The sequence below is a fragment of the Tauraco erythrolophus genome, chromosome 3, assembly GCF_009769465.1.
Source record: "Tauraco erythrolophus isolate bTauEry1 chromosome 3, bTauEry1.pri, whole genome shotgun sequence".
NCBI lineage: Eukaryota > Metazoa > Chordata > Aves > Musophagiformes > Musophagidae > Tauraco > Tauraco erythrolophus.
The window spans coordinates 61,435,198-61,450,536 of NC_141467.1; the positions used below are offsets into that span (position 1 = coordinate 61,435,198).

The 15,339-nt window shown below is 36.0% G+C and overlaps 1 protein-coding gene across 1 annotated transcript in view; it reads left to right on the top strand.

Annotated features, from left to right (window-relative positions):
* The window catches only part of LOC104374501 (lipoxygenase homology domain-containing protein 1), a 191,891-nt gene that overhangs the window by 161,213 nt on the left and 15,339 nt on the right, over window positions 1–15,339 (top strand). Inside the window, exons 48-51 of the mRNA XM_086609313.1 lie at window positions 10,525–10,732; window positions 12,380–12,439; window positions 12,749–12,927; window positions 13,473–13,695. Of these exons, the coding sequence (XP_086465439.1) occupies window positions 10,525–10,732; window positions 12,380–12,439; window positions 12,749–12,927; window positions 13,473–13,695 (670 nt within the window). The remainder of the gene's footprint in view (window positions 1–10,524; window positions 10,733–12,379; window positions 12,440–12,748; window positions 12,928–13,472; window positions 13,696–15,339) is intronic.

Genomic DNA, 15,339 nt, shown 5'->3' on the forward strand with positions numbered 1-15,339 from the left:
TGCTGGAGATGCATTTGCCTGTAGCCTTGTCCATACAAACAGAAATCAGAGGGAATTTAGTTAAATGTGCTGCAGAAATGTGGGCAGATTTAGAGTAAAATGCATGTCTTTGACATAAAATCTAGTCCCTGTTGGAAGCTCTGGATAGAGGGCATGAAATTTTCAGCTAAAAAGGTTACTAGATTTTTTGAACATGGAACAAAGTGTTGGTATTTTTTGAGGATCTTTATTTGAAAACAAATTTGGGGATTATAACAATTTAATAAAGACTCTGAAACAAATGTATGTTACAGAAAATTTGAGTTGGAATAGCTGAAGTTTAGAAAAAGAAACACCAGTGTCTCGCAAATAGAATTGCTGAGCATATTTTAGGACAGGCAGTGCTACATGTCTTTCTTACAGCATGTGCACTCTTCTACCTTTCTGAAACCTCAGTGAATACTCTGCTTATGGTATTCTAACCTGTCCTCCTTTGGAAATATCATGCCATAAACTGTCTCCTTCTGCTGGTGTCAGCTGCCAAACAAATGAGAGTTTCTCTAAGGAAGCGAGCTTGCAAGTCTGCTTAGATTGATAACCAAAGCAGAGACATGATACATGGGATTAGGAGGCGCCCAGCTTCTAACTAGCCCCAGTCTCATAAATTCAATGGGAGTTGAAGGGGGTCATTATCTTACTGGATTTTAGCTACTTAAAATGCTTATTCAGAAGAAAAGTGAGAGAGTTTAAATCTTGATTTTTAAGAGACTAAATATTTGTGGATGAGGGTACTCAGTTTTGATAAAGAAACATCTGCCGTCCCTAATGTTGAAATTCAGATTATGGTTTATTGTTAAGCTGATTCAAATGGATTTTAGAGCTGCAGTCCTTTTATCCTCATGGAGCAAAGTTAGTTTATTGTAAATTTTACTGGATTTCTCCTTCAATCATAATTCCATAAGTGAGCAATCTGATTTCTATACTGGTAGTTTTTAATGAAGAAGGACCAAGGATGCACATCATAAGAGAAGAGAAATGAACTACAAAGATTCAAAATCTGCAAGGTGTTTTTATAGTATTTGCTCCTATTTCAGCATGGCACAGAATTTTTCTGTTTTACAGAGTAAGAGGCAGAGCTAGCATGTACCCATCTCCTCATTACTTATTTGACATTTTACAGGAGTGGTGTGTGAATGTAACACAGTATCCTTATATTTCTAAAAGTAAGTATCAGCATAGGAATATTTTAGGGACCTAAAAAGGAATTGTTTGTAGATAAGTAATAGAGAAACATACTAAAGTCTTGACTCACTCCTTGTTCAGTAAAAATAAAGATATTTGGTTAATTGACAAGTGTAAATCGATTCTTCAAGCAAGACTCCTGCCTTTGCAGCAACATTTTGTTCATGACATGTTTTGGAAATTTCCCAAAGTTTTCTTCCCTTTATAAGTAATCTCCAAAAAGACTCTCAAGTGTAGAATGTCTCTTTCTACACCAGCCCAATCACATATTGTGCTGAGCACCCCTGCAGTCAGAGAGTCTGGACTTGGTGGTTTAGGGGATTTTGGAGTATAACAGACAGAATTTGCATTCTGAATTTTAACAGTTGTTCTGACATTTTAAAATGTGCTTTTCATTGCAATAATTTTTCCCCTGACTATATAGTAACAGCTAGTGTACTGGAACAGTGTTTCTGTTAGAAATCATGTCAAAATATGGCATTAGTCTCACAGAATGTCAGGGCTGTTACAAACAACAGTTTAGCAACGCAGAACTGCATAGAAATGTTGAAATATTTAGGGGACTTTGCAGTGGATTGGAGATACAATTCTCTCATTTAACAGGTCTTCCATTTACATCAGGTGAGTTACATGATAGTAGAAGACTGAATTAGCTTCTTATATCTGAAAAGTTGCTTTGTGTCTTTCCAAAGTCCTTACACCTGTGAAACCATCAGAGAACTAGTAGATAGAGCAGTGTGCATGATATTATTAATTCACCAGTAAGCTCCCTGTAACTCACCCCATGTTTGAGAGAGTAGCACCATCACTGAGAGAGCTGAGCTTCTGGTGATGTGCTCAGACAAATGAATGTGAGGAATAGTGCTGCAAAAACTATATTCTTTCAAATTGCTATGACATTGATGCCTTGCTTTATGTTCTCCTAAAAACTGTAATAGTTTTTATTCATACTTCGTGAGTCAGTTTAAGTCTGATAAATGTTACCCACTGCAAACACTTTCTTGAACCAAGTATGCTCAGTGCAGACATTCTGTAAAAAACAGGGCCCAGTTGTGTGAAATCCTTATGATATCTCCATATTGCTTCTGGCACCCAACATTTTTCAGTGAATTAAATTCTTTGTGCTTCTTTATATGGTGTTTGATAGACTTGGTGTATGTTCTGTCATATGGCTCTGAGTTACCCATAAATTTCCTCTTCAAGAATGTGGCTTTTTTCAGATCAATTCCATCAAAGCCAGTAAACTGCACTGAGTATGTTATGACTGATATTTAAGTATTTTAATGTCTGTAGGATGAAAGTGGCCATTAAAGAACTCTAAGTTACTGAAGCAGTAAAATCGCTGTGAATTTTTACTTCATTCTATTAGTTGTTGAAAAGAGATATCCTTTATCCTGCCCTATATTTAGACATCAACTGCTCAGGTTGGTACCATGGTAACAGCAGCACATACAAAAATTGTCAGTGAGAGGTGACTGTTGGTGTTCAGTTTCATACTCACAGATTAAGCATTGGCAATTTAAAAAATTACTTCAGGAAAAAATCCACGTGTGCCAGAATACACTAAGAAGGGCCAGAATGTGGGACAGTGTACTGTGGCCATTGGTAGGAAGTCAGTATTTGTCTGAAGTATCCACATCCCATCACATTTAGAATGCTACTATTTTGTAACTGCAGATAATCCATGCTCTTATGGAAAGCATATCTGACATAAATGATTAAATAATTGCAAAATACTATTGATCCAAAATGTATTAATCATAGTGGTAGGCTGCTGGCCAAGTTACTGCAGTACAGAAGTGAACAGTAAAATGGTCTGGTCATCAAGCAGAAGGATTAATCAGATGGAAGCTAGGAAAATATGGAATACCATCATAGTGAAGGAAAGAATGGTGAAGGTTGCCAGAAACTGTGAAGAGAAAAGCAGAAAGAACGTAATTGAAGTTTTATATAACCCTAGGAGACAGCGGCAAAGATCTGAACCACATGCAGCTCTCAGTGATACCTTCAGGATGGTATTTCCCAGTCAGTAGTTACAGCTAGTTAGTAGCAGATTTATAGGATGCAGGGCTAAAACATACCATTGCCATCACCTAGCTTGCCTACATAATACTGGACAATGGATTAGAGCTATGCGAATAATTAATTTCTGTTTCCTAATGTATTCTTGCAGGGCAAGAAAAAATGTAAAACTGTGTTGCCAAAAATTAAAAATTGGACAAAATTAATTAACACTGACATTAGTTACTGGGGGGTGGGGGGGGTAGCTTTCTGTCTATATAGATCTCAACAACAGATTAGAGAAATTACATTTCTAATGCTGAAATACATCTTACTTAGCTTTAGTTGCCTGTAATGTACACATTTGTTCTAACATGATGGTTTGAGCTTCTTTTGCAGAAAGGGAGTGAAGTAGATGCTTCCAGGAGGTGGTTACCTTCTCTCTTTATTTCAACATTTATCTTAAAATGAAATTAATTACCCTCAAAGCATGCCTGATACAAGATTTTACAGGGAAATTAAACACTTGTTAGACAATAGACTTATTTTAGATAGGCAAAGTCATGTGAGTGCATTCTAGGCCACATTTATTTCAGTTTTTTAATAAACAAGATAATTTTAAAATAAAATACAGCTGACTTTATTAGCTTGATTTATCAAAAAAAATAGTTATGGTCAATCCAAGTCTGCGTTTTTCAGCAAATCAAATATTTGACCATTTTCCTCAATGCAGTAAGAACTGAATTAACTTCAATTCAAGTTAGTTTAGAAAATATATCTAACTCAGAATGAATGGCTTCCAATGATGAAGTGCTCATCCAGTTGGAAAGTGGTTTCAAAGCTTAAACATCCTTCTATTTTTTTTTTTTTAATCACACTATTTTCTGTCTAAATTTGTCAAGCTTTAACTTCTAGGAACCGAATTTTGTTATGCTTTTGAATGTTAGCCTGGTTAGCTCTCTCACACCAAATTTCTGCTGCCTTTGACAGAGTTTATGACCATAGGCAAATCAGTATGCCTTTGAAAAGTTAAATAGATTAGGCCGCTTGATTTACTGGAAGGTAGGCTTTCCAGTGATTTATTAACTCTCATGAATCTTTTCAGAGCCCTCTTCAATTTGGCACCCTACTTCTTCAAGTGTCATAACTAGCATTTGGTTTTGCATCATCTCTAAAATCTTGTTTTCTTCCAGTTAACTCATGAAAACATTGAAGACTATGAGCTTATTAACTGGCCTCACTACAATGAAATGTGCTTGAAAATGTTCTCTGTTTACAGCTGCACTGGAAGACTTACCAGTTAGACATTTTAGTGTCCTGTTATCAGCTGGGCTGAGCCCACCTGAGAATCATTTGAATATTGGTCATGGTGTCTTAACTGAAATATTACACAACCATATGTGTTACTAAAGTTGAAGAAAATTGCATTGATTCCTTTTTTTTTTGCCTGTTAAACCAGATCTCAAATTTGTTCTGTTACTAAAGCAGTCCAACAATCAGGTTGCATCAGTGCATTTGAGTTTGTCTGAAGTGATGTCTGTCTTGGGGTTTTCTGTTCTGGTTTGGTTTGGGTTTTTTTTAATTTCTATTGTGTAATATAATGTGTGTTTACAGATCTGGATATGGCTGATGATACCAGTCTCTGTAGCAGCCCTCCTGCATTTTATTAAATGCATTTCACTTGAAATCTGGTTGAAATGTCTTTTACGAGTTAGTTGAATGGTCATAGCTGCTGATTATGATAATGTACCACTGTTATTTCTTACTCTTGTTGCTGTTCTATGCATACAAATCCTGTTTAAAAAAGATTCTGTTCCAGTTATACAAAGCAAATTAACATCAGGTCAGTTCAGGGCAAATATGATTTGGGGTTTTTTTATTACCCCTATTCTTTCATTTATTCTTCACTAATCTTATTGAAGATGGATGAACCACGATAATTGTAGGTTATCAGAAACCTCTAATTATGTATTCACTGTAATTTAAATTAATTTTTTTCACATAAAGTTTTCCAATTAATTTCTAGATGAGAATTTAACATAAAACAGAAACATGCTTGCAAAAATCTGTGAATTTAGGAGGAAGTTTGGGGTTGGCTTTTTCAGATGCATGGAATATCTTATTTTTAAAGAAGTGTTTGTACAGTACACAGATTACAAGATGTTGAGGTCACAGTGAAATGCATTGTTCATCCTTCCACTGAGCTGGTCCAAGACAGTACTGCTATCAGTGCTTATCATCACTGCTGCTTACCACCCGACGTTTGCACCCCTTAAGTCTGCTGGCACAGTGACATACATTCACTCTGTCCAAATATTTATTTAGTTTAAGCAAATAATATTGTTAATAATTTGGGCTTTTCCACTTGGTCTGTCTTGATAAAATTTGGCTGGAGAGAAGCTGATTGTGTGGTTATGCTGGCACAGCTGAAAAGGTGATGGTCTCCATCTAAGAGAAGATAGTGATGTGACAAGATTTGGGACAGGGTGAAGGAGTTCAGTTCAGCACAACTGGAAGAGCCCATGGGACCACAATCTGAAGGGTGACATCTCAGCAGAAGTTATTTTTCTCATTTGTCTCCTACAGGAATGTTCAGATGCTGTTTATGATTTGGGCTCAGTGTTACAGGGGCATTTAATTCGCCTCCCAGCGCTAGCTAAAACTCTTTTGTCTCCAGTGGAGTTTCTCCAGATTAACAAGTGAGATCAAAACAATCAGGCAGCAAATCAATAGGTTTGCTAAGCTGAATAGAAAAGGTCCTTTATCTAGACACTCTAACTCTTTTTCCAATAAAAGCCTATTAAAATGATAGCGACATTAGCAGTATGGGAAATCACTTGCGCATACACGTTGATGAAATTAAGCATATGGTGTGCCTTGACTTGCCATTTTCAGTTCTGCTGGGAATATCGTCATTAACCAACCATCAAGTCTCAATACCGAGCCCATAAAGTGATTGACATTTATAAAGGTAAATATTGCGTAGTGGCTGTTGAAATGCTTCTTCTGTTACAAGAGCTATTGCAACTGCTGCAGACAGTGATGTGTTGCCAGCGCTGACGCTGAAGAGTACTGAGTAAAGTCAAACTGGGTCATAGGTTCAAAGGAAATGCTCATGACATGGGTCCCAGGATAAAAAGAAACATTTTAAGAAAATCTGAAAAGGAGTTAACAAAAATTAAACTTCAAATAGTCTGAAAGGGTTGCCAGAATGATTGTTTTTAAGAAATTTTTCAGTGCTTGTTTTCTTATCCGAGAAATATGAATAGTGCCAATTCTGGGTCACAGAGGATGTATGGCTCTCACATTGTCAGTCTCAGCTGCTCAGTCTCAGAGAATATCTTTCTTTCTCCAGACAGTGTTAGTTAAAAAAAATTTAGTGGGCCACAGACACACAAACTGTTTTAATACTATTCTGAGAAAATTCGATATAAGCTCTGCTGTATTAGATAATATGTATTATTTTCAATATTTAACTTGACTTTGCTCCATTCAAACCTAATTTTCTAGTAGTAACTAAAAAACAATTAACATTTTCCCTAAGGGAAAATGAAAAAGAAAAGTTTTATATTCTGTAGGTTTGCCTGTCTTCTGTGTGTTTTCTCCCTCTCTCTTTCTCTTTTTGCAGAAGAATTAAGCCTCTGGTAACTCAAAAGTTCCCCGTTTGTAAATCAGATAAGAGAGAGAATATCATGTGACATACAAGACCTGTCAACAACTCAAATATGTGGTCTGAAATGACTCCACAAAAATTTTAGCTAAATTATTGATCATGATTCAATTTCTTAAAGTTGTAATGAAATATACGTCATAATTTGCAGAGAGCTTGTGAGGAGAAACGTGGATTAAAATTAGCAAAAAAATTGTCTCTAGCAAATTGTTCATCAAGCTTTAACAGATCTTTTTTGATCTCTTGACTACAATAAAGCTCATTACACCACAGATTTTCAAATGTACATTTCAAGCGAAAATCTCTGTGAAGTGAGTTTACCCCAGTTGTCACAATTTCTAGTCTAGTTAATAGTTTTTCAACTTCCAGTTTATTAGATGGTTGAATCATCTGCAAATTTGACCATGGATTTCTGAGATTTTGCATGCTCTATAATGGACTCGTTAAAATTGCACATTGGCAAATGATGATGTAGTGTCTAATGCAAACCAAACATCAAAGATTTCACAAATGTTTATTCAGCCAAAATATACCTATTTTCAAAGGAAAAAGGATTTGGAAAACCTTTCATGCATTACCTGTATATACAAACTTGCTGTTACCTGTGGCTGGATTATCCAGATCCCGACTAACCCATAGTACTTGCTGCACCTGAGTTAAGTGCTTTCAGAAACACTACCACTAGGGACAATGGTGTACATATACTTTTGCTGATGTTGTGTGAAGTTTTTCTAGTTTAATAGAGTTTATTAACTGTCAAACTTAGTGCAAGTCAAACCCAACTATCCTTCTTCTGGAGACAGCACAAGTCTAGAAGTCTGCAGAATATTGTCAGTATTTTTCCCCTATTGCTAACTCTCTCTCCTTTCCAAAAGTGGATCACTGACAACAGATTTTCTGGAGACGCTTACAATAGTGTCAATAAATTAGTCATCCTTTAGAAAACTCTCTTCTCTTAAAAAGAAATCTATTCTAACAAGTATTCTAATCCAACAAAAGCTTCCTCCTATGTCTCCAATAAAATAAATAATGCATTAATATAAACAGTCATTTGCGAGGACAAGCAATATTTTTTAAGATAAGTTTTCATGTTTTGGGAACTTAAAATATTTATTTACTAACAGAGACAGGGGTCTGTATGTTTCTTACTTGAGTTTATTTGTGTTTTTCACCATCTTATAGACTTGTGCATTTTTAAAACAATTTATTTAATAAGTGTAACAAGCCATTCTATTTTATTCAAGCATGATGCTCTAACTTTAACAATCTAATTAGAATAAAGCAGCGATCAAGCTCATATCACAATTAAGGTAAATTAAGAGTTCAGATTAATGGTATTCAATCATCAAATTAGTCCAATAGGTAATAAAATATAATCGTGGTGCTGACACTAAACATTACTCTTTTGACTTAACTAGGGAAAATGTGAAAAGGAGCATCTTTCCCTGCAGTCCCACACTCCATCTAGAATTTCAGTTCTTCCAATGTATTCAATCTGCTGCCAAATGACATCATTATCCCAAAAACCTTCATTTCCATCTTATGCTTTTGCCAGTCTAAATTCACTAAGCAGCTGATAACCTTGACTCATTGTAAGGAGGTATAGCTATTCAAGTGCCTCTTTAACACTTTTTCCTTAAAATCATTGTCAGCTTGCTGTTCTCATTTTCCCCTTTCACACGATAACATAGGGGCGACGGCACAGATGTGGTGGTTACATGACGCACTATAGCCGTTTTTGAACAACACTACCTTTCAGTCTAGAAGAAGCCAGGGAGTAACTCAATGACGGGTTGGTGACTACTTTTAGGAAATGGTTAAAGGTATAGTTCACAAACACACACATTCATGTGTACACATATTAATCAAAAAATAAGAAAGAAAAGTTAAAGGTAACCCAGCAATACCACAGCGGAAGAAAAGATTTTGAATTTTTTCTTTTTTTCTGGAGAGTTGTTTTTTCTTAAAGATAGTCATATATTGTTGCTCACCAGCCTAGGCTGTGGCTCCAAGGATGTCATTGCATCTTCCGCAGCCAGGAGGAAATGGCCCGCCTTTTGTAGGCAGGGCCTAAACCTTAGCCATAATTCCCCCTTTTTGTTTTACAGGGTTTTTTTTGTTTGTTTTCAGGAAGGCTTTACGGTGAGCAGAGACCCAATTCATTCATTTCAACTCCAGCTTGCTTCCTTCTTTTGGGGTAGCAGCTTTACCTTCTTTATCGAAGGACTTCTCGCTCTGGCTGTGGCTCTGGCTCTTTGGCTCTGGCTCCAGCTCAGGCTCTGGCTCCGGCAAGGGAGTTGGGGTCGAGGTCTTCAGGGTCTCTCAGACCTATCACGTCGGGGTCACCAGATGTTGCTCACCAGCCTAGGCTGCAGCTCCAAAGATGTCATTGCATCTTCCACAGCCAGGAGGAAATAGCCCGCCTTTTGTAGGCAGGGCCTAAACCTTAATTAGATAATTACAAGCCAGCTGGGTGATAGCCATAATATATTATCTGCAATTTCTAGCTCAATATTTTAATTCATGATGGGTCTCATTAAGTTGCAAGCTGGTCTGGCTGGTCTTGTTGGTGACACAAATCTTTCATCAATTCTTCACTTGGAAAACCTGTGCAGGGAAGACACAGATCTGTGGCAGATGGAGCAAGAGAACTGCTTTTCTCTGTTTCATCTCTGCATGATACTTTGAATAAGGACTGTTGCCCTCTTGCTCTGGCAAAGCAACTTCAGGGTGGATTAGATTGAGAAGACTTCTCAGGACTCAAGTGCTTTTGATCATTATTGCAAGTCAGCCTTTATATCTCTAAGTCATGCTGGAAATTCCAGCAAATAACACTAGATTTTACCACTTATCAACCCTAATAGAAATGAGATGATAATTCATAAATCTATAAAGAAAAACAGGTGCAGGGTCCCTATGCCAAGAAATTAATCTCCGTTTTCCAGATGAGGAAGTAGGTGTAAAACCCACTTCAAGCCAAAATCACATATTGTGAAAATGTTTAATGCCTGACGTCTCACCATTTTCTTTAGGGTCAGTGCTCTCAACATTTAAAAAATATTGTAGACTTTTTAACTGACAGAGAATAATTGAACTAATATGAAAATAAATTTATGTAATACTTTTCCTTAAATTAAATTAATTTTAATAAAACTAATCCTGCAAGTATTGATTCAAATCTAGGACCAAGTTTTTTATGCTTTCCTAAGAGAATAAAATACCATTCTGTGATGTTCACTTCTGCCCTTCTCATTCCCTCCATTTTGTCCCTCAAAAGGGAGCCCTGGATGTTTATTTTGTTGACAGTAAGAGATGTGTAAAATGGTATCCCTGTGAATCATCAGATGTGAAAGTTGGGAAGGAAAATCTCTCAGGAAGTTATCATGAGCAACTGATTGATCTGTGTGGGGAAACTGAGGTGTTTTAGCAGTAAATTGCAGAACCACAGAGAGAATATTGCTTAATGCAAGACTAGCATCGTTAAACTTGTCATCTCTGGTTCTGTTGATATTTACTGAATTAGTGAAAAAAAAATAATCCTGACTTTCCTCCCACTTTCATATTTCAAAATACACTATTAATTTAGCTTGATGGTTCTGTTTCCATCTGTCTTTTCATTCTGAATTTTACAGGTAGATGTTTTTCAAGTGGAAGCAGTAGATGTTGGGACTCTGCAAGAGATGGTGGTTGAAAAAGGGAAAGGCTCTGACTGGCTTCTGGAGAAGATTATTGTGAAAGAATCAGTGGCTGGAGGGACAGAAACATTGTTTATGGCTCAAACATGGCTAAAAGACAGACGTGATGGAAAAAGATCTGCCTCAGTAACTCTGAATGCCACAGGTCAATATTATCTTCAAACTATCTCTTGCTGAGAAATTTGTTCCTAATTGCAGAATGCAGCTATGTGATTTGATTCTATAAACAATTTATGGTTTAAAATACTCCAGTAGACCATTGTCATTACATAGGGGATTAGTGTGTCTGAACACTGTTGGTTTTTAGTACTATTTAATAACCGCTATTTGCCAGAGGATAATTTCTGCTTTGTTACTCCAGATTTACAGTGGCATAAATGGCAACGAATTTGACCTATTCTGTTTACAAATTGCTGCTTTTCCAAGTCTTCTACTTTGCCACTTGCAAGCAATTTTTTAAGCTTCGAATGCTTCTGCTGGCTACTCGCCAGGCACAGTAAAAGTGAGCAGGGCAAACTATGTTTAAGCAGTGGAGAAAACGGCTCCATTGTATTTGAGAAGACTGTTTTACATTATTTAATGCCACACTGTTTGGATAGCTTTTGCCAGAAACTGGACGTCCTTTTGGGTGACACTGTGTGGGTAACCAGTCCATACAGAAGCAGTTTTGATCCCACTGCCTGTGACTGCACTCCTTATCAAAACAAGAAGGGAAAGTGCACCCTCCCTCCCTGTGCCGTGGTTTCAATACAAACACAATCTGGTGTGCAAGCCAGGAGGGAACCCCAGCATACCCAACCAGATGAGTAGGCAAACAAAGCCCAGCATGTACTCTTAAGAATGATGTATTTCTACTGATCCTGTTCCTGAGAGAAGTAAATAGACAGTATAAACAAGTCCTTAAATTACAGAAAATATTCTAGTTCTTTCCATCCTAACACCTAAGGCATTTCTTCTCACCGTAGCGGCATTGGCGTGATGGTGCTTGTCCAGCAATAGCCTATTGAGACTGAGTAGAATACCAGCAAAATCCGTTTCCTCTGCTTTATCATCTCTAACTTGTCATCATTTGAAATGCAAAAAGAAAATGAGGAACTGTTATTGTGCAAAAGTAAATAATTTCAGCTTTGATTTAGATTGTATGTTGGGATTTTTTCTCAGTAAAATATAGGAATATTTAGTGTATTTAAGGTTAGACTACATGGGTTTATCCAAATTTTAAAAAAATATATTTCTGTTTCTACTAGTATGCATTGATTTGGTAGAAGGAGAAAGTGTTCCTGTGAGGTTTTTTTATACAATAATTGGCAAATCCAAACTTGACTATGATCTCAAAAGAAGACTTTCCGTCTTTGATTCAGGCCTCTATCTAATGTTTACAAGTAATTTTGGTCTATATCAAACCCCACTGAAATCAGTGGGAGCTGATATCAGTGGGAGGAACATCAGCCCCTAAAATGGCCATTAAAACATCCAATTAGTTCTGATTCATCCAGAGCATGAATTGTATAAATGAAACAGAAATACTTTAAAATGAAAAATACTTGAATCTTCATGTTACAAGCATTTCCTAGTAAAGACCTAGCTCTAGAGTCAGATCATTAAATAGGATGGTGTGTAGGAGATGATGCTCAAGTAGAAAATCACATTGTACACTTCCTAGTTAAGTCTTTAATCTAAATGATATAATACTCAGTCAATTGCCTCACTAGAGATGAATACAGGCGTTTATTATCATTTAGACACTGTTCTACGAAAGTATTAATTTGGTCTTCAATCTTTTTTAAATTAGAAATTCAAGAGAGGAGGAGCACTTCTGCCTGGCCTTTAGGAAAAGAGCAAATGAATTCAGGTATAGCTTCTACCATTACATCAACTATTTTATTCCTCAATTCTGAAATAATAATGTGAGAATATTTTCATCACAATACACCATTACACTTACTAGTACTGACAATATTTTCCCCTTTGTAATAGTAAGAAATGGCAATCTACTTAGGGAGCTGATCAGCACCCAGATGAATTGCTTATATATTAATGTTCCCCATGTAGACTAAGACATGTTTAGGAATTTTACCTCAGGTACCTTGGTTAACATATGAAAACAGAAACGCCTTTAATCTTTTTCTTGCTTTTTATTTTCCTTATTTTATTTGTTCAGAAGGCAGATGGAGGATTTATTTCACAAATCATCAAGAAGAAACAAAAACAGACTTTGAAAAGTTGTCAGAAAATATCTCCAAGTTGGTTATGGTTTTTTATGGAAGCAACGGCAAGTCAAATTTGGTTTCCATGGAAAACAAAGTGGAACATCAGACTAAGAACCAAATAATATATAATGTAAAATAATATATAGATTTTTCTATATTTACATTTTCTTTGAGTTTCCTTTTAAAGATAAATAATCATGTAGTACTGCAAATATTACAGATATTATTGTTTAAATATTCAAGACAAGCAGAAATGAAATTTCCAGTTGCACACCAGATTTCATTCTTAATTTTTGGTTTTCTCAAGCTCATGATGATCAAGCATATATTTTTTTTTGTCAACAAATAATCGTGGTTAATAATGCCTATCAATTTAATGGCATTAACATTAAGTATTCACATTTAGAAATCAGTGCAGTATGTAATTTGAATTTGATAGAATAATTACAGTGAATGCCCCTAGAGTATAAAGCTAATATTTCCATAAGTGCTTACATTCAACCTGATTCTGCTGTCTTTGAACTCAGTGGGACTTTTAGTACCAAGACTGATGCAAATGGGGCTAGGTCTGAGCTGACCCCTTTAGAGAAAACTTCCTCTCTTCCTGTAAATTAGCTATGCATATGTCTATATATCTCTGTTTGGATGCTAACTCACTGTTTCGTTGCTTCCTAGATACATTTACCGTCTGATTTGGGAATGCTTTATAAAGTGAGACTTGGTCTCCAGAGTTTGGAAAACAGCATGTCCCAGTTGTCTCTTCATCACTTTAAAATGCAGAACACATCAACCCTGGATACCTTTAGTCTCACCATAAATAAAACACTTCCTCTTTCTCTTAATGGAGACAGATGGATTGAATTCCCTGTAGAGTGGCCATTAAAAGAAGCACTTTCTGGTAGGTATAAATCTACTTTAAAACAGTAGAGTGGTCCAGGAGGTTAACAAGCCCTAATATTACGATTGAAACCTTTATCAAAACAGAAAATGTTATTGTATTTTTTTTATTGATTCATAAAGTCTGGATAAGAATTTAAAATATATGAAGGAAAATACTATCCAATCAGCTTAATTTCTGTACCATAAAGTGAGAAATGCAATATTCATTTGATTGCACTGAACCATTATTATATGCTATAAAGAACAGTTTATAAGAAATATCCCATTCTTGTAATATTGTAATATTTCTACTCTTCTTTCTTTAGTCCTCAGCTGCTCATATTACTGACATTAACAACATGATTTTTTATAGCTCGTTTACTATTAAACTTTTTTTTTTTTTTGGTTTGCACATTCCAAACAAAGATTCTCGGTAGTTAACAGTTCAAAACTACATATAAGCATCAGCTTTACTACCTTTATACACTCCAAATATTTATGCCTGTTAAAATTAGCTCAACAGTTGTCTTTAGTATGTCACCTTTGTTTAGGAAAATAAAAGAAACCCTTTCCCCTAAAATCCACCATATCTTCCATATTCTTCTAACGTGATGCTTACAAAATGTGATCACATGGCAGAACAATTCTCAATTTAATAAACAGATCAAATAATGATATTTAATATTCAAATAAGTGTTGGTGGATAAGGAGAGAGCAACTGACGTCATCTACCTGGACTTGTGCAAAGCATTTGACACTGTCCCGCACAATATCCTTGTCTCTAAATTGAATAGACAGGAGTTTGACAGATGGACCACTCGGTGGAACTAGATGATATTTAAGGTCCCTTCCGAACCAAACCATTCTATGAATCTATGATTCTATGATACTTAAGGTCTCTTCCAACCCAAACCGTTCTATGATTCTATGAAATAATTTGTGCCTGTGTTTTATGCAGAAAACAAATGAGCTACCTGGCTAAATAATAAGTCAGTTCATCCAAAGTGAGCTGAAGTAGGCGTTAAATGCACTACCCCAATATGCTTTAGACTGGAATTCATGGCTCAGTTGCAGTGAGGTGTTTGCCTGTGTCTAAATGTAAGCATGCAAGTAGTCTCAGTAGAATTAACAGGGTTTGAGACTTTTTTTACATATTTTGGCTGCAACTGAAAAAATAAATTTTGTATTTAGGTTTTAGTTTTTATATTGCTTAGAGCCGTTATTTTCACTTGAAGACTTGCACAGTATGGGTACCGAACAGGGCTTAATGGCTTTCATCTCCTATGCATAAGATTGAAACAAAGAGGACCTTCAAATTAACATAAAGCACACGAGTGTGCCCCTTGCAAAAGGCAGATTGCTGTCTCATGTAGAGGTATTTAGCGTACATGTACAAGCACACAGAAATGGTGAGAGAAAGATGCAGCCTGAGTGATAAATGGGCAGGGAGACTGGAAACCTCATGACCTTGGTTCTGACTCTGGCTTTGTCACTGACCTTTGGGTTGAAAAACTCAATTCTCCATTATTCGCTTTTTTAAAAAAATTTTTTTTGGCAGTATTTTTTCTTCTGTGTAAAATACTTTGAGATAAAAGATAAAAAAATCACAAAAATTGAATAGGTATTATATTACCTCTGAGTTTAGGTAAAAGAACAAACAAAC